The 12,776-nt window shown below is 42.0% G+C and overlaps 3 protein-coding genes across 3 annotated transcripts; all 3 read left to right on the forward strand.

Annotated features, from left to right (window-relative positions):
* Window positions 1-728: 728 nt before the first annotated feature.
* Window positions 729-7,551, forward strand: LOC117401708 (histone H2AX-like). Its single transcript, XM_059017080.1, has 3 exons — window positions 729-1,155; window positions 4,229-4,236; window positions 7,094-7,551. Exons 1-3 carry the CDS (start codon window positions 773-775, stop codon window positions 7,489-7,491), a joined length of 789 nt encoding a protein of 262 aa, XP_058873063.1. The 5' UTR covers window positions 729-772; the 3' UTR covers window positions 7,492-7,551.
* On the forward strand, window positions 1,895-2,558 carry LOC117967558 (histone H3). Its single transcript, XM_059017077.1, has one exon. It carries the CDS (start codon window positions 1,958-1,960, stop codon window positions 2,366-2,368), a length of 411 nt encoding a protein of 136 aa, XP_058873060.1. The 5' UTR covers window positions 1,895-1,957; the 3' UTR covers window positions 2,369-2,558.
* Window positions 7,552-12,214: 4,663 nt separating the features above from the next.
* LOC131723380 (histone H2A-like) lies at window positions 12,215-12,690 on the forward strand. Its single transcript, XM_059017079.1, has one exon. The coding sequence runs from the start codon at window positions 12,245-12,247 to the stop codon at window positions 12,629-12,631; it is 387 nt and encodes a 128-aa protein (XP_058873062.1). The 5' UTR covers window positions 12,215-12,244; the 3' UTR covers window positions 12,632-12,690.
* Window positions 12,691-12,776: the final 86 nt, after the last annotated feature.

Genomic DNA, 12,776 nt, shown 5'->3' on the forward strand with positions numbered 1-12,776 from the left:
CCGAATCCGTACAGAGTGCGACCCTGGCGCTTCAGAGCGTACACCACATCCATAGCGGTGACGGTCTTTCTCTTGGCGTGCTCCGTGTAGGTGACGGCATCCCGGATCACATTCTCCAGGAAAACCTTCAGCACCCCGCGGGTCTCTTCATAGATCAGCCCGGAGATTCGCTTCACTCCTCCCCGGCGAGCCAGGCGGCGGATAGCGGGCTTGGTGATGCCCTGGATGTTATCACGGAGCACTTTGCGATGACGCTTAGCGCCCCCTTTCCCGAGTCCTTTACCACCCTTACCACGACCAGACATCTTCAAAAAAGTAACTCGCTGTTTCTCTAAATAACACAATCCTTTATTCCGCACAAGCTATGATATATAAACGAACAAAGCGGACCTATTTGAAAAGCTCATCCCAGCACTGCGCGCCGTTTCACCAGACACGCCCTCAGTGCGCAGACTCGTCTGTTTGAGATTGTCATTTTAACCACTTCGTTGCCGACTCGTTTTTTAAATACTATTTGAGAATGCTTTCGTCTTTTAGATTAGCATTACAGATAACAAAACAGCCACGTGATCGTTGCTTTGGACAAATAACGTAATCAACGGCACACATTTTTTTTTTTTTAATTGTAGACCAATCGTGCGCCTAATGGGTTGTGATAGGCTACGCAACTACATTACCTTTGAACCAATCAGAACGATATGGAGTGTATAAATAAATACCGGTCGCTTTGCATGTTTTATTTGTACTGTTGTATTATCAAGAATACATTACAATGTCTGGTAGAGGAAAGACTAGCGGAAAGGCGAGAGCAAAGGCTAAGACTCGCTCTTCCAGGGCAGGACTGCAGTTCCCAGTCGGCCGTGTCCACAGGCTGCTGCGGAAGGGAAACTACGCTCAGCGTGTCGGCGCTGGAGCCCCGGTCTATCTGGCCGCCGTGCTCGAGTACCTGACTGCTGAAATCCTGGAGCTCGCCGGGAACGCCGCCCGGGACAACAAGAAAACCAGAATCATCCCGCGTCACCTGCAGCTCGCTGTCCGCAACGACGAGGAGCTCAACAAGCTGATGGGAGGCGTCACCATCGCTCAGGGCGGAGTGCTGCCCAACATCCAGGCCGTGCTGCTGCCCAAGAAAACCGAGAAGCCCGCTAAGAGCAAGTAAACCAGCCCGACTGACCCGCGTTTAGACTTCACAAACCCAAAGGCTCTTTTAAGAGCCACCCACCACTTCAATAGAAAGCTGAAGTCCTTGTTCTCACGCCGCTGAACGTGTCAGTAATGCATTTATCAACCTGTACACATGTTGTGTTGCAATTTGAAACAAAAATTGATGCGAAAAATGTTGGCGTTTTCAGATTAGCGGTAGTATTGGATGTAATTGATTAATGTAATCATTCAAAAGAAGTTAGCTGACGAATTAAGCCTGCGTTATGTACAACTAAAGCGCAATGTTTGCTCCGCGTCTCCCTGAAAGTCGCTACACAGATTCATTAAGCTATTCTGTGAATCTAAATTTGAATTGTTTAAAATAGACCGTATGTTTCACCCAGTAACGGCGATCTGTTGTGCCGTGAGTTTTGTTCACAGTGAAATTGTAGAGCCATCAGTTTAATTAAATTACATCCCAAACAATAACATGTTAAATTAATAATTCTCACATCGATATTTAAAAAGAAAAAAAATGCAAGCACTTTTAACGAGCAAAAAGGACGGAAATAGTTGAGTTTTTATTCCTGATGAACAGCAGTGAAAGACGTTAAAACAAAGAAAGAAGCGCCAACTTCAAATGATCCAATCACGATAGAGTATTTAGAAAATGACCAATGAAAAACGACTTTGTGCCTCGTGAGTTTGATCCAATCAGGACAATCCAGCAGCTGCTATAAAGCCTGAAGCACCGGCTTTCCGTCATTTAAACAGACCTTTAGTCCGCACAGTCACTGACTGAAAGCAGGTAAAGATGGCAAGAACCAAGCAAACCGCTCGTAAGTCTACCGGAGGAAAGGCGCCCAGGAAGCAGCTCGCTACCAAGGCTGCCCGAAAGAGCGCCCCTGCTACCGGCGGCGTGAAGAAACCTCACCGTTACAGGCCCGGGACTGTGGCTCTCCGGGAGATCCGCCGCTATCAGAAATCCACCGAGCTGCTGATCCGCAAGCTGCCCTTCCAGCGGCTGGTCCGCGAAATCGCTCAGGATTTCAAGACCGACCTGCGCTTCCAGAGCTCCGCTGTCATGGCGCTGCAGGAGGCTAGCGAGGCTTACCTGGTCGGGCTCTTTGAGGACACCAACCTGTGTGCCATTCACGCCAAGAGAGTCACCATCATGCCCAAAGACATCCAGCTGGCCCGCCGCATCCGAGGGGAACGCGCATAAACTGGAACTCGGTTCACGAAACTACTTTAAACAACAAAGGCTCTTTTAAGAGCCAATCACCTTACTTAAAATATCTGATTCCATCAACAAAACTAGTTGTTGACCGTTAAGGTGTTATCAAAGCAAAACTCTTTAAATTCTATATTTTCTATGTAGTATTATACACACAATGTTATTTAAAAAGGAAAACTACCTTTATGATTTTGTATGTACACAAATGTCAGTAACTGATAAATTATATATATATATATATATATATATATATATAAAATCAGGATGTTTTGGATGAAGTACCTCAGTTGAATGGAAAACAATGTATTTGTAAAAACAATTCAAATACTCACAATAACTAAAATAAATAAAAGAAAAGGCGCCATATTCGTATCCTGTAATCCTAAACTGCGCCAAAAAAAAAAAATCAGTCCACCTCTTAACGCCCCCTTCCCCGTAAACCGCGTTGATTGGTTCACATACATTTTACGTTGACCGCGTTGATTGGTTCATGATTTTCCGGTTTTAATTTGCATACACGCTCTATAAATTCAGCGGTCTGGGGCTGGTTTCTCATTCGTCTTTGAAACTATCGGAGAAAGAAAATGCCAGAACCGAAAGCTGCACCCGCGCCGAAGAAAGGCTCCAAGAAGGCTGTTGCCAAGACCCAGCCTAAGGGAGGAAAGAAGCGCAGAAAGACCAGGAAGGAGAGCTACGCGATCTACGTGTACAAAGTGCTGAAGCAGGTCCACCCCGACACCGGCATCTCTTCCAAGGCGATGGGCATCATGAACTCGTTCGTCAACGACATTTTCGAGCGCATCGCCGGCGAGTCGTCCCGCCTGGCTCACTACAACAAGCGCTCCACCATCACTTCCCGGGAGATCCAGACAGCCGTGCGCCTCCTGCTGCCCGGAGAGCTGGCCAAGCACGCCGTGTCTGAGGGCACCAAGGCCGTCACCAAGTACACCAGCTCCAAGTAAACCGAGACCGTCCCCGCTCCGTCCTTACAACAACACAAAGGCTCTTCTAAGAGCCACTCAAAATATCAAACAAAGAGTTTGACTTCTGTTCGCCGCAGTTGAAATGTATGCAGAGGTACGTCTTTATTTCAGCTTGCAAATCACTTTGTTTTTTTATATATAAATATGTTAAAAACACTTTAATGACGATGTAGATTTTTTTTTCCTTTTTTAAGAATAGGAAATAAGCATCATGCTTTTAATTTTATTTTTAGGTAAATTTGAATATTTGTAGTTTACGTTTATAATATTAACGACTTTTTGAAGCTCTGAAAAAAGTTTGAATTTGGTGACTTTCTTTTAACCCTTTTTTACTTTTGGCGGCTTTTTTTTTTTCCTAATGCGTTTTAAACTAAGTTCAGCTTCATTTAGGGGTGGATATGACCACAAACAACAAATAAATAGTGTTTTAATTATATAATTTATCAATTGTATTTTTACCATTATGAAACGATATCCAGTCGTGATTTGATATTCATGTTGGATTCATCTTTTGCGTAATGAAGTGAGGATTACAACAAGTAATACCGGATCATTTGTCACACACTACCCCATGCATTATTCTCTATATTCTGTGCATTTATAGCACATAATATTAGCTACACTTAAAGTGATTTAAAGCAACCCATTAACACCGTGTAGGGTTAATGGGGAATCCTATGGGAAACATTGATAACATTTATTCACATGTTTGTTTTTCAGAAATATAAGATGCTTATTATTCAACTATGGCATTAATGGCACAGCATGTGAGCTGTATGTTGCAATGCTTCAGAGCTACTGTTTCTGCATGTTGGATCATCGCACACAGAGGCTGCAGTCCCAGCATTAGCTCCAGCCCTGATAGAATGAAGAGTGAAAAACTGTCTGTCTGCACATGACATCACAATCTCATCTTCTAAATAACATTGTTTGGAAAATAAAATAAACAGCCTGATGGTCATTGCACCATGATTAGAATACAGATGCAGTGGTCAGTGTGATGCAGATAACAAGACTTGTTACATAGCTGTGTTTTTTTTTTTTAGTGCTCTATTATAGATGATCAAATGCATTAAAATCATTTGCACCTAAGATGTGTTCAACGTGTTCTAAACAGTAATCTAGCTCTAAAAAAATATCAATTCATATCCTCGATATTACCAGTAATAATATAGATAGCACATGACAATATAAGAGAAAAAAGACATTTTTCTTGTTTGTTGTGATTATTATGATGATGTCATTGTTTTCCTTCCCTCGCAAACCAACCCTTTGCGCAGCATAACCTTATTCCTTGCGCGCCGATTTGACACACATTTGTCTGAAATGATGCATCACAGATCAGCACTAATGCACAGTGAAGTGAGAATGATTGCACTCTCGAGTCTTCACATTCATAAGTTAATATTGTTATGAATTAAAAAGGTCATGGAGAACATGTTTTGTTAAATTAGAAATGATATGTACGATAAAGGTTACAATAATCACACCACTCTATTTCAAATACAAATTTGAGCAGCTGCTTGATGAGATTCTGGGATCAATAAGCTACTAACAAAAAGAGCAAGATGGGCTGAATGGCCTCCTCTCGTTTGTAATGTTCTCATGTACCGCCGGGTACCTCGTCAACTCCACATCCAGCCGTGTCGCTGACGGCATGCCGGAGTCAGAGGTGGTCATGGTGAGGACTTTTAAAATACTGTAATACCAAACGGACTTCGTTTTTTTAGAGCATCCTTCGTGTGCTAGCATCAGAGGGCGCTTTACAGAAATATACAGCAAGCTAAAAGAGCCACGATTTGCTTGCTAGGGAAAGGCCAAATCAAATAGAGATGTTATGAGCTTAGAATGAAATGTTGACAGATTTCAAGTTAGGAAACCTGTTTGCAATAAAACTTTTTACATCAAACTTTCTGGATTGATAACTTTATTGGGTAGAACTGCCTTTCTCAATTTTGCTTATGAGTAGTTGTAAATAAAATAAATGTAGCCCAATTTAATAAGCTGTTATGAAAACATAAAATCTGTAAATTAAACATAATTTACAGATTTTATTTAACATGTAATCAAAGAAGCTTCAAAATGATATCGCAAGAAGTCTATCGGAAGCCATAATTGTAGTACAGTACAGTGCAAGTGTTTATTGGAGCAGGAATCCAGGATGACTATTTATTTGGCAGACTCCTTTATCCAAGGTGACTTGCAGGTGTTACAGGGCAGTGCGGGATTATAATGCAAGCTTCATATTTAGATAGTGTATTTTACAGTAAGTGCAAATAATAATGATACTAAAATACAATATGAACTAGGATGCAACAAGATAGGATTACTGCAAGTTATATCTACAGTGACCTAGTAGTGCAATAATACATTAGCGGAGGATCCAGTAAATTGGTGCTGAGGTCAGACAAGTCCAGTGCATAGTAGGAGGGGTGGATCAAGAGATCTACAAGTGCAGTCTAAACAGGGGGGTCTTGGGGATATATAAGATGCCCAGTCCCTGCTGATTAGATGCATCCCCACAGCATGATGCTGCCACCACCATACTTCACTGTAGGGATGGTGTCTCTTGAGGCATGGGCAGTGTTAGGTTTGCGCCACACTCAATTCAGTCTCTGTTTAACAGACATTATTGGTTTCCTATAGGTAGTTTATTTTATAATTCAAAGCTCCTCAAATGAAAGGGTGGGCGGCTCTTAAAAGAGCCTTTGTGTTCGTGTTCTTGTGTCCAAATCTCTACCCTCCGAATCCGTACAGAGTGCGACCCTGGCGCTTCAGAGCGTACACCACATCCATAGCGGTGACGGTCTTTCTCTTGGCGTGCTCAGTGTAGGTGACGGCATCCCGGATCACATTCTCCAGGAACACCTTCAGCACCCCGCGGGTCTCTTCATAGATCAGCCCGGAGATTCGCTTCACTCCTCCGCGGCGAGCCAGGCGGCGGATAGCGGGCTTGGTGATGCCCTGGATGTTATCACGGAGCACTTTGCGATGACGCTTAGCGCCTCCTTTACCGAGTCCTTTACCTCCCTTTCCACGACCAGACATCTTCAAAAAATAATTTACTGTTTAACCAAATAAAATAATGATTTTTTTTTTTTTTTTTTTAAACAGCGATGATGTATAGACGCATAAAGCGGACCTGTTTGAAAAGCCCGTCCCAGCATTGCGCGCCGTTTCACCAGACACGCCCTCAGTGCGCAGACTCGTCTGTTTGAGATTGTCATTTTAACCACTTCATTGCCGACTCGTTTTTTAAATTTAGGGAGTGTTTGGGTTTGTTTTTGCACAATGCTACGACTAAGTATTACCCCCTATTACAATGAACTCAAAGGCTCCTCAGAGCCGACACATCTTTCTGAAAAAAAGCAAACGATAATTCCCAGTAGTAAAAAAAGCAATTGTTTTATAAACATACCGAGTTCCTGCATTGTCCACTAATATAAATATAAATATATTCTTCAAGTGGGGAAAATAAAATACTATTTGAGAATGCTTTCGTCTTTTAGATTAGCATTACAGATAACAAAACAGCCACGTGATCGTTGCTTTGGACAAACAACGTAATCAACGGCACACATTTTTTTTTAAAATTGTAGACCAATCGTGCGCCTAGTGGGTTGTGATAGGCTACGCAACTACATTACTTTGAACCAATCAGAACGATATGGAGTGTATAAATAAATACCAGTCGCTTTGCATGTTTTATTTGTACTGTTGTATTATCAAGAATACATTACAATGTCTGGTAGAGGAAAGACTAGCGGAAAGGCGAGAGCAAAGGCTAAGACTCGCTCTTCCAGGGCAGGACTGCAGTTCCCAGTCGGCCGTGTCCACAGGCTGCTGCGGAAGGGAAACTACGCTCAGCGTGTCGGCGCTGGAGCCCCGGTCTATCTGGCCGCCGTGCTCGAGTACCTGACTGCTGAAATCCTGGAGCTCGCCGGGAACGCCGCCCGGGACAACAAGAAAACCAGAATCATCCCGCGTCACCTGCAGCTCGCTGTCCGCAACGACGAGGAGCTCAACAAGCTGATGGGAGGCGTCACCATCGCTCAGGGCGGAGTGCTGCCCAACATCCAGGCCGTGCTGCTGCCCAAGAAAACCGAGAAGCCCGCTAAGAGCAAGTAAACCAGCCCGACTGACCCGCGTTTAGACTTCACAAACCCAAAGGCTCTTTTAAGAGCCACCCACCACTTCAATAGAAAGCTGAAGTCCTTGTTCTCACGCCGCTGAACGTGTCAGTAATGCATTTATCAACCTGTACACATGTTTTGTATTGCAATTTGAAACAAAAATTGATCAGAAAGATTTGGCGTTTTCAGATTAGCGGTAGTATTGGATGTAATTGATTAATGTAATCATTCACAAGGAGTTAGCTGCGGAATTAAACCTGCGTTATGTACAACTAAAGCGCAATGTTTGCTCCGCGTCTCCCTGAAAGTCACTACACAGATTAAGCTATTCTGTGAATCTAAATTTGAATTGTTTAAAATAGACAGTATTTTTCACCCAGTAACGGCGATCTGTTTATTATTATTTATTTCTTAGCAGACACCCTTATCCATCACATTACTTATACATACATCACAATATCACATTATTTATACATACAATTACATTATTTTTTATTTACACATTATATTTACATACAATGACCCATTTAAAAATGTTGAAATGTTGACATATTTCAAGTTAGGAAACCTGTTTGCAATAAAACTTTTTACATCAAACTTTCTGGATTGATAACTTTATTGGGTAGAACTGCCTTTCTCAATTTTGCTTATGAGTAGTTGTAAATAAAATAAATGTAGCCCAATTTAATAAGCTGTTATGAAAACATAAAATCTGTAAATTAAACATAATTTACAGATTTTATTTAACATGTAATCAAAGAAGCTTCAAAATGATATCGGAAGAAGTCTACCGGAAGCCATAATAGTAGAAGAGTACAGTGCAAGTGTTTATTGGAGCAGGAATCCAGGATGACTATTTATTTGGCAGACTCCTTTATCCAAGGTGACTTGCAGGTGTTACAGGGCAGTGCGGGATTATAATGCAAGCTTCATATTTAGATAGTGTAGTTTACAGTAAGTGCAAATAATAATGATACTAAAATACAATATGAACTAGGATGCAACAAGTTAGGATTACAGCAAGTTATATCTACAGTGACCTAGTAGTGCAATAATACATTAGCGGAGGATCCAGTAACGTGGTGCTGAGGTCAGACGAGTCCAGTGCATAGTAGGGGTGGATCAAGAGATCTACAAGTTCAGTCTAAACAGGGGGGTCTTGGGGATATATAAGATGCCCAGTCCCTGCTGATGAGAAGCATCCCCACATCATGATGCTGCCACCACCATACTTCACTGTAGGGATGGTGTCTCTTGAGGCATGGGCAGTGTTAGGTTTGCACCACACATAGCGCTTTGAGTTTTGGCCAAAACACTCCTATCTTGGTCTCATCTGACCACAAAACCTTTTCCCACGCAGCTGGGTCACTCTCATGCTTTCTGGCAAACTCCAGACGTGCTTTCAGATGGTACTGTTTGAGTAACAGCTTCTTTCTTGCCAGCCTCCCATACAGGCCAGTGTTATGCAGAGCTCTTGATATTGTTGACTGGTGCACCATTCCTCCACTCCCAGCCACTGAACTCTGTAGCTCCTTCAAAGTGATTGTTGGCCTCTCTGTGGCTTCTCTCACAAGTCTCCTTGTTTGAGCGCTGAGTTTTGAGGGACGGCCTTTTCTTGGCAGTACCTGGGTGGTGTGATGCAGCTTCCACTTCCTGATTATTGATCCAACTGTGCTCACTGGGATATCCAAACACCTGGATATTATTTTGTACCCTTTCCCTAATCTATGCATTTGTATTACTTTATCTCTAACTTCTGTAGAATGCTCTTTTGTCTTCATTTTCCTTCAGATTCACAGCCTGACCAATGATTCTTCAACAGTGGGGTTTTTATCCAGAAAATGTGACAGCAACTTTAATGGTTCACAGGTGGAGGCCAATGGTAAGGTAATTGTGTCCTCGTTAGGGCAATTTGTTTCATCGGTGTAAACTGGGAGCTTCCACAGCACAGGGGTTGAATACTTATGCGAGCAAGATATTTCAGTTTTTTATTTTTCTTAAAAATATTTCCCAACATAAAACCAATGTCACCTTACAATAATTGATTTTGAGTTTCAGTGTTTAAAAATCAAATATCAAACAGAACAAAATTTCAATGTACCATTTGTAATTCAGTAATATGAGAGAATTGGTCAGGGGTCTGAATACTTTTGCAAGGCACTGTATATATATATATATATATATATATATATATATATATATATATATATATATATATATACCAGAATGTCACAGGTTCAAATCCCATTCTGCCACTGACTGGCTCACTGTGTGACCCTGTGCAAGTCACTCAACTTACTTGTGCTCCATCTTGTGGATGAGATGTTAAATCAATGTCCTATTGTACTTATAATGCACAGTTCACAACCTACCTCAAGGGTAATTTTCATTGATTTATTTTGTTCTCTTGTCAGTGATTAAACCAAGCACTACCATTTGGTTATGGTAGACTTAAGTCACACACTCTAAAAATAGAAAATTATTAATGTATTCATTAAATATAGGTGAAAACTAGAGACCGGTAGAGTGTGCAAAAGAAACTGTTGAAATAAGAGTTGGTGTTAAAATAATAGTAATAATTACTTTGCTATGCAACAGTTAAGCTTAGGGGTAGGGGTTATGTTTAGAGGTTAGGGGTAAGGGTGGGGTAGAGGATAGGTTTAGGGGTTAAATGTAGGGGTTAGGTGTAAGTCACATATGATGTGGCGTGGACTGAAGTTGCAGCTGTATTTTGTTTTACTAAATTTTTGTAAATTACTTTAGAATGTTTTTTATTTTCCGCATTAAAAAAAAATAATAATAAAGGTCAAGGATGAGAAATTGGGTAGAATTGTGTGTGAGTGAGCGCTTTATCACCCTCTAGTGGCGACTACATCCGACTATCACTGCCCTGAACTTAAAGGTAATGCGCAGTAATGTTTTAACCGATTTTATTAATAAATTCATCATGTCTGTATTTCTCACTGTATTGTTTTTAAAATGACCCATTAAAGCTTAACTAGCAAAAATTCTGAATAATTTTCTGTTTTTGAGTGTGCGTTAAGTGTACAGTACCCTACCATCTTTAGATTTATCAGCTGAAATGCCTGTATTCATAAATACACGTTAGAAATGTTGGTTTACACAAGCACTCAGCATTATAATGGCAAATACAATTGATGAATAATATACTTGAGACCATTTATTTGTTTGTGTTTGTCCACCCCGCAGTGACAGACTGAATGTAATTTAAAACACAAACCCCCCCAAAAATAAACAAAGATCAAAACAAACGCAGACGTATTTCAGAGCTTCAAAAGCTCGCAGTTCAATTAACACATTTTGGAAAAGTATGACGCTATTTTATTTATAATAAACGTTACTTTGAAATCAAATTGCTTCCATCATTGTAAAACTCCCTCGGACACTGACGAGGTCTAACAGTACTGGAGCAAAAACCGTGTTGCTCAAATTGAACAGTCAAATAAAGACGTACCTTTGTATACATTAAAATTAAACAGCAGGCAACAGAAGTCAAACTCTTTGTTTGATATTTTGGGTGGCTCTTAGAAGAGCCTTTGTGTTGTTGTAAGGACGGAGCGGGGACGGTCTCGGTTTACTTGGAGCTGGTGTACTTGGTGACGGCCTTGGTGCCCTCAGACACGGCGTGCTTGGCCAGCTCTCCGGGCAGCAGGAGGCGCACGGCTGTCTGGATCTCCCGGGAAGTGATGGTGGAGCGCTTGTTGTAGTGAGCCAGGCGGGACGACTCGCCGGCGATGCGCTCGAAAATGTCGTTGACGAACGAGTTCATGATGCCCATCGCCTTGGAAGAGATGCCGGTGTCGGGGTGGACCTGCTTCAGCACTTTGTACACGTAGATCGCGTAGCTCTCCTTCCTGGTCTTTCTGCGCTTCTTTCCTCCCTTAGGCTGGGTTTTGGCAACAGCCTTCTTGGAGCCTTTCTTCGGCGCGGGTGCAGCTTTCGGTTCTGGCATTTTCTTTCTTTGATAGTTTCAGACAAATGAGCAGCCAGCCCCAGACACCTGAATTTATAGAGCGTGTATGCAAATTAAAACCGGATAATCATTTAGCTGGAAAGATTTCTACTGTGAACCAATCAACGCGGTTCACGGGGATTGGGCCTTAGAGAGGGCGTGGTTTAGAAGGCGGTGATTTTGCAGATTTTTTTTTTTTTTTTTTTTTTTTTTTTTTAAGGATTACAGGCTACGAAGGTGGCGCCTTTTTCTTTTGTTTATTTTAGTTCTTGTTAATAGATTTTACTACATTGGCACATTTGCCCCCCTTTCCACGACCAGACATCTTCAAAAAATAATTTACTGTTTAACTAAATAAAATATAATGTTTTTTTTTTTTTTTTAAACAAGCGAAGTATTACCCCCAATTACAATGAACTCAAAGGCTCCTCAGAGCCGACACATCTTTCTGAAAAAAAGCAAACGATAATTCCCAGTAGTAAAAAAAGCAATTGTTTTATAAACATACCGAGTTCCTGCATTGTCCACTAATATAAATATAAATATATTCTTCAAATATATGCTTTCGTGTTTTAGATCGTTGGTTTCAACAAACAACGTAATCAACGGCACACATTTTTTTTTAATTGTAGACCAATCGTGCGCCTAATGGGTTGTGATAGGCTACGCAACTACATTACCTTTGAACCAATCAGAACGATATGGAGTGTATAAATAAATACCAGTCGCTTTGCATGTTTTATTTGTATTGTTGTATTATCAAGAATACATTACAATGTCTGGTAGAGGAAAGACTAGCGGAAAGGCGAGAGCCAAGGCTAAGACTCGCTCTTCCAGGGCAGGACTGCAGTTCCCAGTCGGCCGTGTCCACAGGCTGCTGCGGAAGGGAAACTACGCTCAGCGTGTCGGCGCTGGAGCCCCGGTCTATCTGGCCGCTGTGCTCGAGTACCTGACTGCTGAAATCCTGGAGCTCGCCGGGAACGCCGCCCGGGACAACAAGAAAACCAGAATCATCCCGCGTCACCTGCAGCTCGCTGTCCGCAACGACGAGGAGCTCAACAAGCTGATGGGAGGCGTCACCATCGCTCAGGGCGGAGTGCTGCCCAACATCCAGGCCGTGCTGCTGCCCAAGAAAACCGAGAAGCCCGCTAAGAGCAAGTAAACCAGCCCGACTGACCCGCGTTTAGACTTTACAAACCCAAAGGCTCTTTTAAGAGCCACCCACCACTTCAATAGAAAGCTGAAGTCCTTGTTCTCACGCCGCTGAACGTGTCAGTAATGCATTTATCAACCTGTACACATGTTTA

The sequence above is a fragment of the Acipenser ruthenus genome, chromosome 55 (genome assembly GCF_902713425.1).
Source record: "Acipenser ruthenus chromosome 55, fAciRut3.2 maternal haplotype, whole genome shotgun sequence".
NCBI lineage: Eukaryota > Metazoa > Chordata > Actinopteri > Acipenseriformes > Acipenseridae > Acipenser > Acipenser ruthenus.

Coding starts and splice junctions, on each gene's coding strand:
- LOC117967558 (XM_059017077.1), top strand. CDS start 1,958: ATGGCAAGAACCAAGCAAACCGCTCGTAAGTCTACCGGAGGAAAGGCG.
- LOC131723380 (XM_059017079.1), top strand. CDS start 12,245: ATGTCTGGTAGAGGAAAGACTAGCGGAAAGGCGAGAGCCAAGGCTAAG.
- LOC117401708 (XM_059017080.1), top strand. CDS start 773: ATGTCTGGTAGAGGAAAGACTAGCGGAAAGGCGAGAGCAAAGGCTAAG.